This window comes from Acanthopagrus latus, chromosome 4 (genome assembly GCF_904848185.1).
Source record: "Acanthopagrus latus isolate v.2019 chromosome 4, fAcaLat1.1, whole genome shotgun sequence".
NCBI classification, from domain to species: Eukaryota; Metazoa; Chordata; class Actinopteri; order Spariformes; family Sparidae; genus Acanthopagrus; species Acanthopagrus latus.
Genome location: NC_051042.1, coordinates 1,745,006 through 1,766,264, shown reverse-complemented (window position 1 = coordinate 1,766,264; position 21,259 = coordinate 1,745,006). Strand labels below are relative to the sequence as shown.

General features: G+C 42.9%; 1 protein-coding gene across 2 annotated transcripts in view; it reads left to right on the top strand.

Moving 5' to 3' along the window:
* The window catches only part of adamts18 (ADAM metallopeptidase with thrombospondin type 1 motif, 18), a 60,918-nt gene that overhangs the window by 8,195 nt on the left and 31,464 nt on the right, over positions 1–21,259 (top strand). Inside the window, exons 4-12 of one of the 2 annotated variants that reach the window (XM_037094287.1) lie at positions 8,209–8,497; positions 8,989–9,203; positions 9,973–10,056; positions 10,164–10,323; positions 11,760–11,865; positions 12,580–12,717; positions 12,821–12,974; positions 15,548–15,643; positions 17,320–17,468. In XM_037094287.1, the coding sequence (XP_036950182.1) occupies positions 8,209–8,497; positions 8,989–9,203; positions 9,973–10,056; positions 10,164–10,323; positions 11,760–11,865; positions 12,580–12,717; positions 12,821–12,974; positions 15,548–15,643; positions 17,320–17,468 (1,391 nt within the window). The remainder of the gene's footprint in view (positions 1–8,208; positions 8,498–8,988; positions 9,204–9,972; positions 10,057–10,163; positions 10,324–11,759; positions 11,866–12,579; positions 12,718–12,820; positions 12,975–15,547; positions 15,644–17,319; positions 17,469–21,259) is intronic. The other variant, XM_037094288.1, reaches the window with a different exon arrangement.

The window sequence follows — 21,259 nt, the reverse complement described above, 5'->3', positions numbered from 1 at the left end:
AGTTCTATGTTTGTTTTGTAAAATTGAATATGTGTTTCAGGAATAATTGATGATTTAAAAGTAAATTCTACTCCAAAACTGCTGTATTATACTGGATTATGAAATGGCATTCAAATATTTTGAAAAAGTGTCCATACACGACATCTGGAACATAAAAATATCTGGCCAAAAGACAAATACTTACACACTCCATTTGAATATTTAACACATGTAGCTGTTGTAATCCCATCAGACTCTTCATGGAGTTGAGACAGTATATAATTACTCATCTGTAGGGTGGGAATGGACACAACATATGATGTGTGCGTGTTTGTCAGTGTGCTCCAGATCCCTCAGGCTTTAGCAGAGTTAAAATGACACTTGAATGACCGATTTCCAGCCAGCGCTTGGGCCATTTGTACCTGTCTGTTTTCTGTAAAGGCCAACAAATTGGACCGTCTCCCTGCTACAATATGCCTTTCTGGCTTGGCCATAATTCAGCGACTGGGCTGGGCCACAGAGGAGCTCAGAGCTTGGCGCTACAAGAGGAGAGTGGCCCGGAGCCGTTCCCTGGTGGTCTGGATGCTGACAGTGATGTAGTGCCCACTGTTAGATGCCAGCAGGAGAGGGGGGTCAGGCTCTCAGCATGGGTGTGGGATGTTGTGTGTGTGAAAGCCCGAGAAAAAACAGAAAGCCTGTGTGTATGTGTGTGTGTGTGTGTGTGTGTGCTTGCACGTCCTTTCTCGTCTGCACAAGGTCTTTCTCACACAAGACTAATGGCTGGTGTTGAAGTCTTGAAGTGGATGCTGCAATCCTACAAACAGAGCCCATTCATCAAATATGACCTACTATTGTCACCGCTGAGCAGCATTTAATGGTGCCATAGTAAAACGGTCCAGGCTTACAGTGAAGCTGGTAGTGCCAGTTTTATTATATCAATGTATTTTCCTGTCTTTTTATATGGTCATGGGCGGTTTGGATAAAAGTTAAGCTCAAAGTCTGTCTTAAATAAAGACAGTGGTGGTTGCTTCTGGGGGCCAGAGGACAAATGCTATGCTGGTCCCAGAAAAGGTGGATATGTGGTCTTTCAGGACAAGGTTGGACAAAGTGTTGTTGGATTGCTTAACCCTCATCTTTTATTGTCCACCTCTGTAGGTGCGGTTGGATGTCAGTCAGCATAAAGCATTAGTAGTGAATCATTGTATAAGAGAACAATAAACAGGCAGAACAGTAAACATTTCCTGGTGTGTGATGAGTACCAACAGTAAGAATTTTATTGGAAATCATAAATTCGATGTGAAAGAAAGATTATCTATGAAATCTATGATAATCTCTTGCATCTGTTCAAAATGCGCTCCAGATTTTCTTGTCTTTCTCTACTTTTTATGAAATCACATTGCCTCCATCAGAGCAAAAGAGGAGTGGTGCAGTAAGCAGAGACACTGAAAAGCTGACAAAGCAGGAACACAAGCAATGTGGAGAAAACAGCTAACAGGCATTATTGTCTGATTTTTAGTCATCCCGCAGAAGGATTAGCAAGCTAGCTACAAGAGTTAATTAGCAGAAGACCTCCTCTGTCTGACCTCCTGGAAAAGGGGTTTCACCTCTATCATTTTTTTTTTAGCCTAAAGAGAAATTCGGGCATTTTTCAACATTGCACTCTCTTACATTTGTGGCCATTCTGAATAGGGGTCATACTAACTTTGCACTCCCAGCCTTAATTGTACAAATCTGAGAAAGATGAATGCTGGCAATTCAGTCAAACCAAGACTGTTGGGGAAAGCAGTATCCTAAAGATTTTCAAAGGAATTTACATTTTAAACAAAGGAATACAAAGTATTTGGTCTGACGGAGGTGTGAACATGTTTTTATCCCGGGAAATGTTTAAATTCCTGAAATTTGGGGGAAAATGGGAAGTAAAGTGAATGTATCAGTGACCAAATGACTCCATGCCTTTGGATATATCATTATACCATCAGTGGTGATGACCTACAGTAGAAACGCTGTTTTCCAACAAATTAGTCTTTTCGCTTCTTTTGCAACTTTCAGACCATTCTCCTCCTCTGGGTGTTGGGGGGTGACGGGCAGGTGCGGCAGACATCCATCTCTTTAAGCTCCACCTTTGCAGCTTCTGTTGCATTTGCTGGAAAATGGAAAAGTTGCAATCTCATCAGCGTTCTGTGTCATCAGCATTTCAGCCGAATTGAAAACCTTTGAGTTGATGTAAATCTCCCTTTCACATCATCTGATTCACAGCAGCACTGTGTTTCTAAGTCAGTGAAAGTGTAAGGGCGTCAATGTAACCAAGTTAGAGTGCAATTAACACACACTTAGAAGGAGGACATTTCCATTTGTATGGGCCGGTGTGGGAGTAGCCCTCCTGTTCCCTGCTGTGTGTCTACATGGGATAACGAGTGGGACCGTGCCCGATGCCTCCAGATGACAAAAGACTCATCCAACACCATCTCTCTTTCTGTGTGCCCACCTCTGCTGTGTTCCCCAGACGTGCTCAGAAGGTGTCAGAAGGTTGTTCAAAGACCATTAGTGAGCCCAAACAAGGACTGCAAGACCCCTGGCTATTGACACCTTGTGATCCTAATCAGTCGTGCATGAAGAGGGACATCTATCACTAATAGAGTGGTTGCAAATGACCTGGCCCCAGTCCACCGATGCAGCTGTACTTCTGTGGATGCTGCAGTGGGCTGTGGAACACAGTCATTTAAAGTTAAAAAGATGGAAAATTCAGCCAATGTTCTGCCCTTTCATTGGCTGCTTGGCTCTGCTGTGCCATCTTCTTCTGATCCAAAATCCCAAATTACCATCTCTTCTCTACCCATTTCTTAACCCATTTTAAATACACATAATTCACTTGAGCAAACTGTAATTACTCAGATTGTGATTCCACTGAATATGTTTGGATGCCTGAGGGGCCTCTCTGCTCCTGTATGATTTTCCCCCTCACCACACACTGTGTTCACGTGACTCTCTGCTGAGCTGGAGTGCAGATGTGCTTTAGAGCTCAGTAATCACCAGCTTGGGGCTTCTCGCTGCTCGGCACTAGTCTTTAACAGCATGTAAGCACTTACTCATTTGCCTTATAATATCATGGTATGAAACCTTAAAAGGGGATTCAGTTTATACAGAGAGGAGCTGAAGATGCCGCCTCTGCTGACATAAAACCTTACGCTGCCAAAGACACAGAGCTCTTTGTTTGTAGTGGCTCCTCTGAGAAAAGGAAAAGACCCAAGAGAGTTTTAACCCTCGTGTAGGAAATGATGGCATTGATTTGAGGTGATTTGGGTCAACCTGTAATCTGACGGTGTGAATCTGTGTGTGAGAGTCCAGGATGTGTGAGTCGGCGAGTAAACGTGGGAGCAAAGTAAAGCGGTGTTTAGCAGAAAGTGTTCATCCCTTTAATCTAGCCAAGTGTTAATGTACAGAGATAACTAGAGGTCTGCTGTATCAACGCTCCAGCTGCAGCCACAGCCTTTCTCTGGTGCCTGTGAACTCTGTGAAACTCTATACAGCTGATCCATCCTTTTCATCGTAAATCATTAAGTGCACAGGCCAGCACATGAGCATTGTGTTTTCAGGAAACGAGACTGGAAAAGTTGTTCAGAAAGTTTGAAACCGGGAAATAATGTAGCACATCTATGATCTGCAAGATGCTGTTTTTAAACCTGAATGCAAACACAATCTTAATCATAGTTTCAGCTGTGAAACTGAGTTTACAGCTATGATTGAGGCGGTGGATGTCCAGCTGGGGGACCATAGAGCATGCACACTCAAGACTTGGCTAACGTCCGGTTTGCTAATTTGGACAGGGATTAAATGTAACTGGGCAGTTCTTATTGACCCATCAAATTTTATTGGACTGGATTGCCCAAATTCTGACAGGAAATTGAGTCATCTTTTGGGGGTTGTGAGGCTTTTGTTACCGTTTTACAGAAGCATCTTTCACAGTGTTAGCTTTGGGAAGAAGTTCCCAGTGCATCGCATGACGATTACACGGCTTGGCCACAACAAAAACTGGCTTCAGGGCCTGGAGCTCTTAGTGGGGGCTTGATCTCGATGATGAGGACAGCCGTCTTCTTTGCAGAGGAAGTTATTGTCAAGCCAACTGCATTAAATAGTCCTCCTCTTCTTCTTCGTTGGTGTTAACCGGCAGACTAAAAACAACGCTGCCATCCACTGTATCGGAGTATATACCATCCTGCTGAGAATAGCAAGGATGCGCTGTCTTGAGTGAGTGAGAACAGGATGTGCAGCTCCAAAAGATGAAAATCAATGCAGTGGCCAGTGTTGATATTGTGACGGATCGCTACAAATGAGTTAATGTGTGGGAAACACTGTTCTTAAAGGGGCTCTGTGGAACTTCTGTGTTGTGCTGGAAGCTGGTCGATAGTCAATGTTAGCGGACCTTATTTCTTAACATCAGCTCCTGGCACTCGAGAACCTGCATGAAGTCTCATCCTCTGAACTGTCGAGTCCTTGACAAAGATGTCAACAGTCCAGCAGCATTAACACAACTCAAACAAATCCTTCACTGGCTTGTACAGGCGACCAAGAGGGATGCTGAGAGTATCATTTCTAGCGTTATATCAGAATCTGCACACATACAGCCAAATAAAGAAGAGATGAATACATATATAAATTGCTACAGTTTGTTACATAGAGTCTCTTTAACTAACAGACAGGAGTTGACGCATCCTTGACATGTGCTGTATGTGACCTGGCCGTGTTCAGCTCCTGTTATAATCCCGACAGAAACACTTTTCACAGTCTTTCACACACTTTGTTGTTGGAGCGAGAGTCAAAAGGGGCGCCTTGTCTTATTACTGAACAGGAAACTTCTATGTTTTTGTCTTCTATTTCTATGCAGTTGGTTTACGTTCTTTACCTCAGTGTGACAGAGAGTGAAGACTGCAGCAAGTGAAAGCTTTGCAGTGGAGATCACTTACCTCGATGTGACTTTCTAAAAAGCAGCAGGTTATATTGGCTGTCTTGAACTTTCCTTTCTGTTAACAGCTGGAAAAGACTGGAGAGCTGGCAGATATGTTGAGACAGCAAAAGAGTGTGTGGTGTGTGTGTGTGTGTGTGTGTGTGTGTGTGTGTGTGTGTGTGAGAGAGAGAGAGAGAGAGAAATGTAATGGATGGGATTTGTAGTAGTTATTGTAAGTAACTTTTACACTGTTATTGTTGGAACACAGTGGTTGCCAGGCAGGTGGGGTGTTGGTCACTAATTACACTCCCTTTGTATGATGGTATTAGTTGACGTGTACAGCGAAAAGACAAGCGTAAAACAACATAATCTCATAATGAAGTACAAGCTTATTTTCATGTCATCTTAATGAGGTCAGTGTACTGTTCTAAAGGTGTTAGTCGGGCAGAGAGGAAAAAAAAATGATGAAATGATTATACTGATAACTTCTGACGGAAGGAGCTGTCAGCAAAATGAAAATAGAATTCTGAGTACATCATCTCACAAAGAGGAATATTTAATGAGGTATATGTTTTTACATGTCAGGTGTGTTGTAAAAGCCAGACAAAAAGACAGATAAAAAGATGGTCAAATGAGAGGTGACAGCAGTGTGTGCTGATGGGAGACACCTCCTTTGACCTCCACCAGCTCTGTTTTGAATTCCAATCTATTTTGGGGAGCTGCAGCCATTTTTGCCAAGAAATGCCTTTCTCTCTCTTTTAATTCGAGTCTATGATTCGACATATTTTATTCACGACCCAGAGGGGAATTTTTCTTTCCCCCTGTGCTTGCAGGTTGAGCCTCTCAGTGAGATTGCCGCGGGGGCAGGTGGCTGTGAAGTATCTAGCTCAGGGTTGTTTTGGCAGGTATTGATGTGCTGCGGTTTAAACCATTGGCACTGCAGAACAAAACTCCCGACCATGGGACCGTGTGGACCCTTACATGTAGTCAGAATAATGAAGTTTGACAGCTGACTTCCTGTAAGACTTCCCATCGCACTGCAGAAGATTGATGGAAGGAGAGGATGATTTATAGATGGATGAAAGATGTGCTGGACGGTTCGAGAGATGGATGGATGGATGGATGGATGGAAGGATGGATGGAAGGATGGATGGATGGATGGATGGATGGAAGGATGGTTTGAGAGTTGGATGGGGCCGATGATGGCAGCCTGCCATGTATCCAGGCACTGTTTTGACAACAACAGCCCCGCCATGGCTTCCCTTTTGTCCTGCCTCTGTTTATTTTGCCACCTGCTAGTCCGGGGGAATGGGGTCAGTTCAACAGGAGCAGGGTCCTGTCACACACTCACATACACCCACACACATACACTGACACACACTTGTCAGTAGGTTGTTGGAGAAGTAGATGGAACACACACACATACGGAAAAAGGTCAGAGGTCAGTGGGTCAATGGGTGTGTGTGTGTGTGTGTGTGTGTGTGTGTGTGTGTGTGTGTTTCTGATAAGTTCACTGAGTCCATGCTCTTATGGATACACGGGTTTGTGTGTGAGTCTGTGTGTGTGTGTGTTATTGATTGCACAGCTATTTTGTGTGCATTTGGTGGGTCTGGCAGTGAATTAGGTAGAACTCCGTGGTCAGACGGAATGTTTAGGGTTCAGCAGCTCGGCGTCTCGGTTCAGAGGGCAGCTGAGGCCACTCGGCTAAAAACAGAGACCCAAAACACTGAGATAGTCTGCTGCTGTGACAGTGTGATAGTTAGCCGGGCTTGTTGTTTTTCTGTAGCAGTGAAGTCAAATTGTTGACGTGAATATGATGCGATGTGAGATTAGTGAGTGCCAGGGAACAGATGAAATAGCCACTGAGGTAAAACATCTTAGAGTTTGATTTTAGATTTGTGATTAACATTTCCAGGAGCCAAATATTTGGAATCCTCATAAAGAAATCGTCTTGAATTCCCATTCAATTGTATAAATCGATTCCAAATAAACAAAACAAAAAAACATTTCTGAACTGAATGACATATTGGAAAAAAAAACAATCACACAATAAGCTTTATTTTGAGAAAGTGGACTAGAAGCAAAGCCAGGAACAAATGTTGAAACTGATATGAATATGTCAACACCAAGCACTGCACTGTGGTCCGTGTTGAGTAACCCTGTTATGAAGAAAAGCCCTAACCTGGAATAAACTCATTCTGGTTGGACACCTGATTTAGATTTAGCTAAAATCAATTAAAAACAAATCTGGGCTCTCCATAAAATTTGAATTTCACACTATTGCGTCATCCAGCTAAATAAGACATCTCCTCCCCGAAACAGCTGTACGGTGCTGAACTGCACACATCTGCCTAATGTTAGGATGGAGTTGGCTGGTAAGTGTGTGTGTGGGGCTGATCAGGGTGAGTTTGGAGGTTAATGTCTGGTTAGAGTAGGAAGGATTGTTGGCTTCACTCGACAGCTGAGCCAGATACACTATAGCTCTGTCACAGTCAGGCAGAGACTGGGAGTGTTGGGAGGTTGTGAGGTGCTTGATAGGTATGTACAGTGGGATGTTATGTCATTATGGCAACTGTCTGTCTGTGTATGGACCAGACAGGTTGTCATTGAAAGCAGCAACTCAAGAATCATTTCACACAATTCACACGTTTGCCACCAGTGTCTCTCTGCACACTTACTCTCCTGTTCCTGTTGGACTCTACAGTAACACTGCCTACGTCTCTACCTGACATGCTATTTCATCCTTAAGTTAGTTACTTCACCTGTCACAGTTAACTTTTATCATATTGTTAACAGCAGTTACTGTTCGTTTTTAGATTTTATTGTTTTTTTTTGTTTTTTTTTTTACTGTTTTTGATAATTGTCTCACTAATGAGGTTAGCCAGTCAGCTAGCCTAGCTGGCTACTAAAATAAGCTTTACTGCTGGCTTTCACCGGACAGTGTACATCAATCACTTCAGTCACTTTTGATAGCGCTTCTAAGCACCAAATGCAAATAAAACACAGCCGGCTACATCAGCTGAGCAAAGTGACAAGCTAAGCTCAATAATATTAACTATATGTACAAAGCTGTTAAAAAAGTTGTAACTAAAGATGAAAAAGCAATGTAAGGCAACAATAAGTTTTGGAGGTGAAGGTAAGGTTACTTTCGAGTCAACTCTTTGTATTTAAATTGGTAACTTCACTTTTAAAAGTAATAATTCATTTATCTGGAAATATTTCTCTGGGCTTTTGTGAGCAATCTGTGTTAAGTCATTGTCCATGCCTTTCATGTTTGTCTCTTCCAGTCAGGTTTGATCCGTGTGTCTCAGGAGGAGTTTCTGATCGCGCCGCTACCCCAGCATCTGGCTGAACAGCACAACTACAGCGCCCCCGATGGCCACCACCCACATGTCGTCTACAAACGCTCGGCCGAACACATTATCCACAGAAGATCCACCAGCCCATCTAGCACCAGCTCTTCCAGACCTGACAACCCATACCTCCAACATCACCATCAACAGCAGCATCATCAACACCATGACTACCAGCATGGAAAGCTGCAGAGGCAACACTTCTGCGGACGCCGCAAGCAATGTATGTAAGGGAACCTTATATTCCTTATACATCACAATCTGATCATTGTGTTTATGTTGAGGAAGAGAAGTGACAGGCTGATGGGCCCTAACACAGTAATGAGTAACATAAAACATTGTTGCAGTTTTATCACCACTTTATATCATAAAAGTATGAAATTAAATAGAAAGATTAATGTCTGTAGTAGATGTTTTTGAGTGCTTTGCGTCCATTGAAAAGGGGGCCACACCAGACTGAGGCTGTCCAGCCCACAGGCTAGTTTACAGTTTTATCTTTCCTTCTAGTGGTGAGAGGTAGGAAGCAGCGAGGGGAGTGAGTTTCCTGTCCTTTCAACACCAGAGCTTGTTCTCTTATCACCTGGCACGAGCCAGGAAAAAGAAAGTTCATTCATTTGACCCTCACTGCCAAGTCTCTCTCCCTCTTCTTTGTCTCTCGCCCTCGTACTCTCTCCGTCCCCCCTCCCTTCCGTCCTTCCCTTTTTACCCTCCTAGACACTCCCAAGCCTCCCGCTGAGGACTGTTTCATCATGCCTGACGAGTTTGCGATACCTGAGGCAGAAGGTTCAGGAAGGGCAAAGAGATCGCCCATTAACTCCAACAGGGTGGGGGGCCTGAACGTGGAGACCCTGGTGGTGGCAGACAGGAAGATGCTGGAGAAACACGGCAGGGACAATGTCACCACCTACGTCCTCACTGTCATGAATATGGTGAGGGTGGGACAGGGGAGTGGAAGGAAAGGAGGAGCTGGCATGTATCATGTGAGATTATGATGGCTTTATGAAACATGGAAGATATGTTGTATTAATCTGTTACTCCCAACTCTTGTTCATCTAACACGGGAGTGTCTCAACTGACCCCTATCACCAGCAGGGCAAGAGTCATGTGACTAAGGGGGATAGCAGAGCTAGCTGTAATGCTCGTGAGCTTATCTGCTAGCATGTTCTTGAGGATGAATTGAGGAGTCTCGATTTAAGAAGACGCTCTGTGGTCTGGTGGTACAGCAGCGGATACTTCTGTATATGTTGGCAGATGATGCAGGTCGATCAGACTGTGGGTGTGAGTGCACAGTTTTGAGAGTTTTGCAAACACTCCAAGGACAGTATCATTCACTTCTTCACACCTAAGCACTGTTTAAATTAAACAAGCTAGCAAAGCTAAGACAAAGTAGCCCATGGATGCCTTCAGTAATCTCTGTCAGACTCATTAGCCTCACTACGCAGGTTATAAAGATTGCTGTAAGCGTGTAAAGATCTGGACCTTCTGCCTTTTTATTTTTATGATTGAAAGACGTGCACGATCAAGGAGGTGGAGCTTCTTCTGCTTTTGTACTTGTAAACTAATCCAGAGATGGGTAGTTCTTGCAAATTGTGTAAAGCTGAACTTTACTTTATATTTCTCTCAGCAAGTGGGGACATACATGTTAGATTTGATATTTGCTGGATTTTAGTAGTAAAACTGTAATCTCCTACATTGCAGGTTTCCAGCCTCTTCAAAGATGGCACCATTGGGACGGACATCAACATTGTGGTGGTCAGCTTGTTACTGCTGGAACAGGACCCGGTGAGTGGATTCGGACAGCAATTCAGCAACAATATGTCATTTTGCACGGAGCACTGATTAAATAAAACCTCCTAACATATCTTTATTTCTCTCCTGTCCGTTTCCAGCTGGGCTTGACCATCAATCACCATGCCGACCAGTCCCTGAACAGTTTCTGTCAGTGGCAGTCGGGTCTGGTGGGGAAAGGTGGTAAACGGCATGACCATGCTATTCTCCTCACTGGACTGGACATCTGTTCCTGGAAGAACGAGCCCTGTGACACTCTGGGTAAGACAGTGCACAGATTACAAGCTCATAAGCCAAACTGCCTACTTTTTATCCAAATCAAAACAGCAGTTGACAGTATGTTGTTCAACGAAACTGTTGTGTGAGATGGGGGAGCTGTCTCTAGTGATGACAACTTAGAGCTCTCTGCATGACATAAATGTTGTCATTTTGGGCTTGTAGGCAGCGAAAGGTGATGCTGAGGGTGTAGCCATTACAACAGGGGTGAAGGAAGTTTGACAGGTGCAAGCAGGAGAAATTTCAAGTGAAGAAATTATTTTTTGCTGTGAACAACAGCTACATTTAGTTGGAGATCCACTGCCAGAAGTGTAACAATCCCTTTGGTTAACTGTCACTTTGAGGGAAAAGAGCTCATTAAAAATGTATCCTGCCATGGTTGTTTGTCAAATCTGTGTGAAGAATGTGTGAAGGGAGCAGTGTTGCAGGAGTGGATGAGCTTAAGTTCAGTTTACGCATGAATCTTAGGGCTTCTAACAGGTAAAGCTACTGGAACAACATCGATGTAGAGAGGTAATCCTGCTAATATCTTAATCATGTTGCTTTCACACCACTAATTGCCTGCAATCTCAGCGTGGCACATTATGTCATTAACGGCAGGAGTTAAAAAAAGTGAAACTCACAAGTAAAAGGATTCATCAACTTCTGCGTCCGTAAGAGAAATAGGTATTGTCTAAGACGGCATTGACGGGCTGGGACAGATGTCAAGAGCTATTGGATTTTAGAGTAACAACACTAACAAAGTTATATGTGAGCCAAGTTTTGCCAGTGTTGTTAAAGTTTAACATCTGGCTCTTAAAGTCAAAGGCTCATTCATCAACCGCATGTTGATGTTTCTACCGTACATGTTCTTATATTTTTGGGTCCACTGGGAGAGCGTTCTGCCAGAAAATAAGAAAAAACATCGACCACTACTGAATATTTTCATCAGCTTGTCAGTTACTGTAAACCCCAGCTCTGCAATCGCTTATCTTTTCCTAATGCTGGCAGGTCCGCCATCAGCAGTAGCCATCTAACGTGATTATAAATACCTGGGAGCAAACTTCAGTTAAGTTGGCCGGGGATTATGAGGTTGCACTTAACATCCAGTGTGAATCCCCCCTCCATGCATGTACGTATGCAATATGCAAATATGACAGATGTTCGGTGTTTGCCAAATCTGTCAGAGGTTTCAACAGAAATAATGTGCAGAAGAGACAGGAGGATTTTATATCAAGTGTTGGCTGGACAAAATAATCAATTTAAAGATGATATGATGAACATTTTTGACATTTTCTGAGTGATCAAGTACTCGTTAAATCATGGAAATAATCAGCAGATTTATCAACAATGAAAATTATTATTAACCTGCTATAGATAATGACCAATTACCAAGTAAAATACAGTAAAACTTTCCCTCTCCCGTTCCTTTGTCTATGCAGGTTTCGCCCCCATCAGTGGAATGTGCAGCAAGTACAGGAGTTGTACCATCAATGAGGATACGGGGCTGGGCTTGGCTTTCACCATTGCTCACGAGTCTGGACACAAGTATGTTTAACAAAAGCTCTACTGTATTTTACAGCTATAAAACTGCTTTCACAATCAAAGCTGACACATAAATTGTACCTGTACAATTAAACAGATGAACGTGTGTCAGGCATTCGGGCAATTTTAAAGCAGTACACTGCACCACTTGCCATATTTGTTCTATGCTGCTGTGAGTGGCTGTATTTGATACTTATTAAATGACATAAATGTGGTCTGATTTAAAGAAACAAATAAACCCTGCAGTAAGAGCATTACGTTAGCGCACTACTTCATCCCCTCTGCAACACTCTATGAGAGAATAATGGAAAGTACCTCAGGCCACACGGCTCTGACTTTGTGTTTCTAGGTTTCCATTGGGATGGGATGGCTTTTATTTTTGATATTTAGATTTTATGTTGTGGTAAAACTCTTCTCGGTATTTGGCACACTCACAAAATAAACTAACGACAAAGTATGTCTGTTAAGTCGCCCAGGTGATAATATGTCAGAATATGTATCTGCTGCAAACTCCGTATGAGTTTAGCCAGCTAAACCAAATACATGCCCAGAAACATGTTGACTCAGGGCCCCAAAGCTGTCCACTGAAATTTTCAGATGACTCTTTCCTCAACACTATATTTTTCTTTCATTATACAGTGTAAAATATAACAAATCTAGGGGGGAAATGACATCAGCTTGAGCATCACGACAAAAGCTGTTGATTTTGTCCTCCAGTTTTGGGATGATCCACGATGGCGAGGGGAACCCTTGTCGCAAAACAGAAGGCAACATTATGTCTCCCACTCTGGCTGGAAACAACGGGGTCTTCTTCTGGTCCACCTGCAGTCGACAGTACCTCAGCCGCTTCCTTGGGTAGGCCTCAACGCTGCATGCAAGTGCATGAACACTATTACATTTGCCAGTGAGTTGTTGTGGCTCTCTTTCTGACACACGGGTGGTTTGCTGTGTTCACCAGAACAGCCCAGGCATCCTGTCTGGTGGACGAGCCGAAGCAGATCGGTCAGTACAAGTATCCTGAACAGCTTCCCGGGCAGCTGTATGACGCAGACACACAGTGCAAGTGGCAGTTTGGCTCCAAGGCCAAACTGTGCGGTCTTGATTTTGTCAAGGTGAGATTTCCACTTGACGCACTTCCACCACGTTTTTAGGCTGCTATCATCGAAAATTATATATAAACACTGACAACTTGTCTGTGAAAGGGTTCACTCACACTGATGAATCTTCAGAGAATTGTCGTCTATATCATCTGCAGTTCCCTCTAGCTCTGTGGAGCTTCATACCAGTTTCAAGCTCTTTGTTATGCCTTTTGTGCCCACAGTTGTGCTGTTTTAGTTCACTGTCACTGCTCCTCTGAAAAACATTTCCAACCGAGCACCAACCCAACAGCCAGAGACTGCTGATATATTCATATATGTGTGCATGTGCAGTGGGCAGGATAGTCCACGGTCCCTATGAGGAGAAGACAAGTTCTGGAAGGTAACCTGGCTTGTTTCATTCACCTGTTCTTTGGCTGGATTCTTTGCTCCTGGGTTATGTTAGTGATGAAAGTCTTCAGCTGAGCAGCGGCTCTCTCAGTCTTTCTTGGCGGACCGTAAAACTGGCAAACTAGAAGGACAACAGTCACCTGAAAAAAACAACCAGTGATGCACTCCAATTGGGTGCCAAATTCTATTTGTCCAATCAGCCAACTCTAACAAGCTGGTGGAGAGAAAATGGAGCAATTAACAGCTGAAGGGCTGTATAGTTCCCTGAGTTTACTGGAGACCAAAACAGAGCTGAAAGGAGAGTGTTTACTGGACTTGCATTCATCAGGTGGATATCATTATTCTACCTGCCCAAAACTCCAAACTCTTTAAAATCTGCTGGATTTGTCAAATATCATTTATATCAAAGGTGATAATCCATCTGTGTTGCGTTTACATACTCTTCCAATGCTGAGCAGTGGCCAGAAAAGGTTATTGCTACAGTGCTATGATGTCATTTTAGACAATAATGTTTATCATCCTACCTCCGTGACATATCGTTTTCACAGGTAGACAGAGGTACACATTTTAAAGGTTACTGTCAAAAATGTGCTTATACTGACCACTGTATCCTATCGGCATCATGGTTTTGGTTATGGTCAGTTAGCCCTGTTTTATCTTGAAGTGTTCTGTTTCCCTCGTCTGTCAGTCTGCTTTTTGGTCCTCACCTTTTTGCCAAACTCTCACAGTTGTAATTTCATCTCTCTTTCATCTGTCCTGGAATTTGAACTTGAAATCATCTCCAAACATCAAGTGTTTGTCTGGCTGTACTCTCTTTATAGTCAATATTAGAAGTCTCTTTTTTGGAGAATGTTCTGGCAAAAATGGCAGCAATCTGATTCTATACACAGCAGCAGCATACACTAGGGGGAAAAAAGGAAAGGAGGGAAGATTATTCCTGCAATAGTTCATTAGAATAACCCTTCATCCTGCAGCTACAAAGAACTGAATCTATACAGCAGTTGTTTAGTCCAGGTTTTACATGGACACCAAAAATCTTACATCAAGTATTATTCATGAGTCCCTTTTCCTTCACCAAAGCTCACGAGATGAGCCCCCAGTAATGAGCTGGAGCACCCGGATCACATATGAGCTTCAATTGTCTGCATTACAGCGCTAATGATGGAGTGTTTAATTGGCGCTTTATTAATTAGCATGATCTTTGCATAACAACCTCGAACCCCCCACGTTTGACCCTCCATTAAAATGCATTCCATCATTTCAGTGGGGGTCCCCAGCCTCCCCCTGAGCTCCCCCCTCAAAGCCCTGAGCTCTTGGTATAAGCCTTTACGTTCGGTGCATTCAGCGATGTCGATTCACATGTAAATGTGAAAGTTCTGCAGGGTTTCCTCTCCAGGGCTGTAATTGCTGGGAATTGGACTTTGCCAAATCGTATATATGACGGATTAGCGCACATGACATTGCATTGGTGATTCTTTAAATCCCTGCTATGTTTCCCTAACAGAAGAGAAAATACTACATCTGCATTTCTTAAAGCTGTGTTAATGTGGGTGGGTGGTAAATTAACCTACACTCTAATTAACAGTGGATTTGGAGCTGCCTTTCACACTTTTCCTCCCTGCTTTTGTCGCTGATGGGCTCATATACAATGATTTTCAGCGTGCACTTGTGGCTGCCAACCACCTGCTCGTGTTGGAGAAGATGATCAGCGTGAGGACAAAGTCTCAGACACACACATGCACCAGAGATGTCTCTCCTTCATTTTGCTCTCCTTCCTTTTTGCCTTCTCTCTTGTTGCCAGTTGCAGTTGGGCGGGTTGCCAGACTCTGCCGCCTATCTTTCGACCCCGGCTCTCCCTCTGTGCTCACTCACTCGCTCTGTCTCTGTATTGTTGGGTCAGATGACACATGCAATTATAGCTCGTTTCATTAAAGAAGTACAGTAATTAGATTTGACACTGAGGCTTTGTGGAGAAGCTTATCCCCGGTTATCAGGGCGGGAGAGGCTGATCGACCGGCGTGATGGTGGTCCTGGCAAGAAGCAGGTGCAGTTGGGTCAAGGAAGAGGGAGGAGGGGAGGGACGTGGTGCCAAAAGTTTATGGTCATAAGGAAACATTTCCAGTTACAAAAAACCACCATATCTCATAGGATGTGTGTGTGTGTGTGTGTGTGTGTGTGTGTGTGTGTGTGTTTGACAGGACATCTGCAAGTCGCTGTGGTGTCATCGCACAGGACACCGGTGTGAGACGAAGTTCATGCCTGCTGCTGAGGGCACTGGCTGTGGTCCTGATATGGTGAGGAGAAGTCCCACAGCAGTCGCCCACTCATTCTGACAGTTTCACTTGACCAGCACTCTTACTAGACACCACACATACATTTTTAACTGGCAGTAAATGGACAAACATGTTTTTCATAGTACTGATGTCTTTTTAATATATGAATGTCCACAGACACAAAATACAAGAGGATAAACAAAACTGTCATTGATGATGACCTGGTTTGTGGTCCACTGTAGATGATCAGACTCTTTTAAAACCAGTAGTCTAAGTGGGAAATATAATTTGTTGCTTTTTTGCAAAAAGTTACACTAATGTCTGTATAGTGAGGTAACTGCTAGCGAGGTATGGTAGCATGCTAGCGTGTCTGTGCTGGTTGCCTGGTCAATCTTCTCATCTAACTCTTGGCAAGAAAGAGAGTAAACTTATTTCCCCAAATGTAAAATCATTCCTTTGAATGAGGTTAGTCAGATTAATTGAAGAGAAAACTAGCCTGGCACTCAGTAGAGAGCATACCTCAGCTGATATCAAACTCAGTAGCCCTGTATCACCCTACGTTTTAAACCACCGACAACTGCTTCATCATAACTTGAACTCGCCAGAACTGTTACAGCCAAGCACTCGGAGAACAGAACAATGCAGATGGAATCTTAATCTGCATTGTGTTTTAAAAGAATGACAGACTTTAATTAAGATCTGCATGGAATTGTACTCACTCATAGATATCAGCCACTTAAATGATCAATAATCAGCTGTTTTCATCGACGTCCATGTGTTTTCCCTAAGAAATTAACAAAAACTCCCTATTTCCTAATGTCAGAAATGTTTTCCTTTCTTGCTTTCCCAATGTCAGACAGAAACTCCTGGATCAGTCCCTGTTATCCTTGTTCATGCCAAAAGTTCATGTGATCTATTCTGGACCGCGATCCTTCCACCATCCAAGTTTTGTGGAAGCCGTTCAGCAGTTTTTGTGTGATCCTCCTGACAAACCAACAAAATAATCAACAAACTGACACCTTGGCAGTATTTAGTATGTATTTAGGGCAAAACATACATTTTCAAACTGTCAGCTGGAAATACACATCACAGTTTAAATACTGACGTCCTACTTCAGCTTTGATCTGATGTGTTGTAGCTGTGCTGTGCTGTCTAAGAGAGATTATGACTGACATTTTGGGTGGTTTAGATAAACTGTTGGGATGTTTACCACCTGTCAGACTTTGTTGTGGTGGTGGCATGATATTCCCACATGGCAGTTATAAGTTCAGTGTGTAAAAATATATAATAACTCATAGAAGCAAAAGCTATGAATTTATTAGAGCTACGGTATGATAAACCACAATCGTCCTTTTGGTTAAAGTATTCTCGGGACCTAAAGTAACTAATAAAGGATAGGAGACAGCTGAAGCAAGATTCTCCAGCTGGACAGAGAACAGCCAAACACATATCGAAATATGATATCAGTAAGGGACTGAGGTGGTGATGTGTGTTTGTAGGTTTGGCTTGGACTGGGCCGGGCGTGGTGCCTTGGCTGCAGCTTAAGTGTCTGAGTGTCCAGGTGTGGTGCTGGGCATTTGTCCAAGCCAGGAAACTCAGGGAAGAAGCTCGGGCCAGTGCTCAAGCCCTGATAAGAAAGCTATTTCTGTGCGTCTTTTTCTCTTTCATTTCATTTCTCTCTTTCTCTTTTTCTCCAGTGGTGTCGCAGGGGTCAGTGCGTCAAATACGGGGAGCATGGCCCGAGAGCGGTCCACGGCCAGTGGTCCACCTGGTCGCAGTGGTCCCACTGCTCCAGATCCTGCGGAGGAGGGGTCATGTACAGGGAGCGCTCCTGCACCAGCCCAAGGTAAACACATGTGCACAAACTCACATAATCCTCTATTAATCTAATTCATCACCAACTTCTTAACTCTGCGAACAGATTCATGTTGTCACGCGCTTGTTTCTACAATGAGAATGTGACTTGCAGTTCAGGCCAGAAAGCAATTCTTGAAAGCCGCACGTCTCGAAATCTTTCCTTTCTGAACACCTGAACGTGCTGTCTGCCAGGTAGCTGTCAGCACAGCACACACATGCACGCACACACTCGCACTCTGCACGCACACTCACACACATGCGCCTGATAACGGCTCTCATCAGTCAGGCTGACAGTCCAGACAGACAGACTATCTCTCCCCATGCTCCAGACGAGGAAAATCTCCTAATAGCATGCTCTTTTTCTCTCAAAGCTGCCAAGACGGTCAGCGAACGTCCCCCCATTGCTGCTCACTCACACAAACGTAATTCTACATAATTCTGCAGACCCAGATCCCACAGTGCATATCTCTTTGTTAGCAGTGGGCTCTGTGCATGTCATTACACGAAAATGAGAGATCCTGTTTTAATGTTGTGGTTCATAACAGATGTACAGTCCCTCTTTGTTATCCCCAGAACACCTTATTTGATTTATTAGATGTTTTAAGGTCTTTGCTTCGCTTTCTTACGATTCAGCAGGCGCGTAGCCAGTAATGTGCCAGGGTGGCACCGGCCCGCCAGGTTTGATCAAAATATACTCTGTCACAGAAAATACATTACAAATACATAACATTCATGGAAGAACATAGATAAATATAAGTTGCCTTATCGTTAACTTGTTGTGTTTGTTTAGTTTGATTAAAACGGAACTGTTGAAGGAGCCCAGCAACCCGGAATGTATTTGGTTGCACCAGTGTGCCTTCAGCCAGCCTGCTGATGTAACGTTGCAGCAACAATAATGGCTGAAGTTCTTCAAAGTTCTTTGAGTTGAGAAAGAAGACAAGCCACAGCCTCTATCGACCGAGTCTCACTAACATCCCAGACATTTATCGAGAGGATTCGAGACCATTTAAAAGTTGTTCTGAATATTGAACTGTGTGGTGCCAAACAGGACATCCTCCTACGTGTTCACAGGGAAAATGCAGACGCTCTCAGTAAAGGAAACTTTCTAATAATGTTCAAATATGATCCACGGATCCAAAATTGTCCAGAGCAGCTGCCCAGAAACTGAACTTTAATGAGCCTAAATGTTCAACATGAGCTGCTGGAATCTGCAGGTAGGAGTGCTGTTTTACTGCCTTTTCATTGCCTCATATTTGCTCATGATGGGATTTCACAGGAAGTAATGTGTATTAGCCTCATAGGTCTATTGTTGAAAGGGAACATTGTTTATTTGAAATGGGTTGCTCATTTTTCTGCACAGGAACTACATTTCAACCAGATTTCATTGTATGTGGTTGACTTGATAGAAACGAAGGAACGTGTTGTTCTTTCTCATTTCAAACATTGCTCAGCTGGGTGGTTTCATACTTTGATTTCCGTTTTCTGTTGATTCGTGAAAAGAACATTTGGTGTTTTCCGTGAGCTGACCAAGGCGCTGAAGCAACGATGGCGGTAATGAATGCAAAGGGATGTTTTACATGTGCAGATTAAATGAGTAATTAACAGTCCCGTGCCCTTTCAGCCGGGGCAAATATATGTGTAGTCTGAATTAGGATATAATAGACAGGTTTGGTCTATACTGTTGTGTATACAGCCTTTATAGGTTGAGCTCTTTTAATTTAGTATGTAGTAATGCAGATTGTCGCAAAGAAAAATTTTCCTTTTTTTCTTTTTATAAGCCCTTATTTACACCTAATTTGTCACTGGCTCCCCAAAGTACCATTTCTGCCTATGCCACTGCAATACAGTACTAGATTCACTGATGGTCTGTCAGCTCATCAGTCGTTCTGGCCTGCAGTTTTTCAGGTTCAATACAGGACAATGGAAGTCTGCAATGGGATATTCAGAAAGAGGACTTATTTCAGCCACTTTCTTGCCTGTACTGTACGACCAGTCTCACAGAGGTCTTGTTAAACTCTGACATTACAACTTTGGTTGTTGTTGTTGTCCCTGAAGAGTGTGTGTTTCACTAATGACCAATCAAAAAGAAAGAAGGTCAACCCAGATTATTAGAGGGAGTTGTGGTATTAGCCAGCTGTCAAGAGAATTTTAGGAATTCTTGATATGTAGTTAAAAAAAAGCACATTTCTTGCTGCTTTATGAGGTATGTTTCATTCAGAAGTATCCTTATAGATCAATCTGTGGCTCCACAACTATAAAAGGAAACATAAAGCTCATATTCGACCATAAGCGCACACATCTACACACTCAATATAACCAGACACTCATACCACAATAAGTTTCCAGTAGAATCATGACTAATGGCTGACATCCCAGGCTAATGCACCACCTTGATTGGTGGACGGATCTCAAACTTCATCACAAAGGATCTTCTGTTTGGTCCGTTCAGTTATTGATTGCCATCATTTAAGAATTAGTCACAGCAGGTTAGATCATAGTGGCATGTCACATCCAATCCTACGTGTCTCCACACAGAGGTGCAGGTGAGATGTGTTTGTCATGACAACGATATTAGAGGCGCAGTTGCCTTCTTAATTACTGCTGCACTTGCAGACTGTGTTTTAGCCAAGCAGAGTCTGCATACATGACTGGAATATCAAAATGACGTCATGCAATCATCTTTTCATCTCATAGAGTCATTTACAAAATCTCCATGGTTGTCAGTCAGATACTGCACGCAAGAGCCTACATCGAGTCATGGCAAGACAAAATAACGGGCGCACCTGAGCAATATAATGCAACTTCTAGAACCAGTGTCAAGAAATTAGAGCAGGATCAGAACAGTCAGCGCTCATAATCCAGCTGCATTTCCATTACATGCACTTGAGCTGTCCTCAGTATCCTCAGTGCTTCAGTTTAAACTGACATTTCAAATAATTTAACCATTTTTTAGACAAACTGACAGATCATCTTCATCATTACACATCAATTGGTGGTTTTACTGCTGTCATCAGGAGTTCTTCTGCTATCAGTGCTTACGATTCAATGGACATCTCAACTAATTTCAATTCTCACACCTCGACTAAGACTTCAAACCCTTTCAAGTCTAATATCATCACCTTTAAATCAATCCATCAGACAAACAAACAAACAAACCAACACAAATGTTCAGCTCTTTAATCTCCCAGTGTTTAAACATGTGAACTTACTGTAACTGTAATGTCCTGCAACTGATCCATTGCATTCAAATCAAAACCCCCCTATTGTTTGAATCATCTGGCCCCTCAAGTAGTTGCCAGTGTGATGTGATAGCTGATGTTGGTAATGCTAGCAAGAAAACATGAACATTGCTAACATTAGCTATTGAGCTTATAGTTGCTAAGGTTTGATGGCATCAGTTAACATTGCTAATGCTGGTCACATGCGTAGAACTCAGCCTTTTTAACAAAACAAAACAATAAGATTTGTCAGGATGATATTTTAAGGTATTAATTCACAATCATGATATTTTAAAGGGTTAGGGATAAGGGTTAAGAGATTTGTTAAGAGATACTTTTGTTCTGCATCTTCCTACAAGTTATGTAGATTTAGGCTACATTACAGTATTTCTGACAAAATTGCTCGTGTATAAAAACACGTTATCATTAAGACCTTTGATTCAGTTCAGCTTCTTTCAGCATTCAGAGAATGTATGTATTCTTTCAGCGTGGACATTTTCTTGAGAAGTATATCCCTGTATCTCAATCATATCCCCTCCATTAAGGAGTCTGTTGAGATATT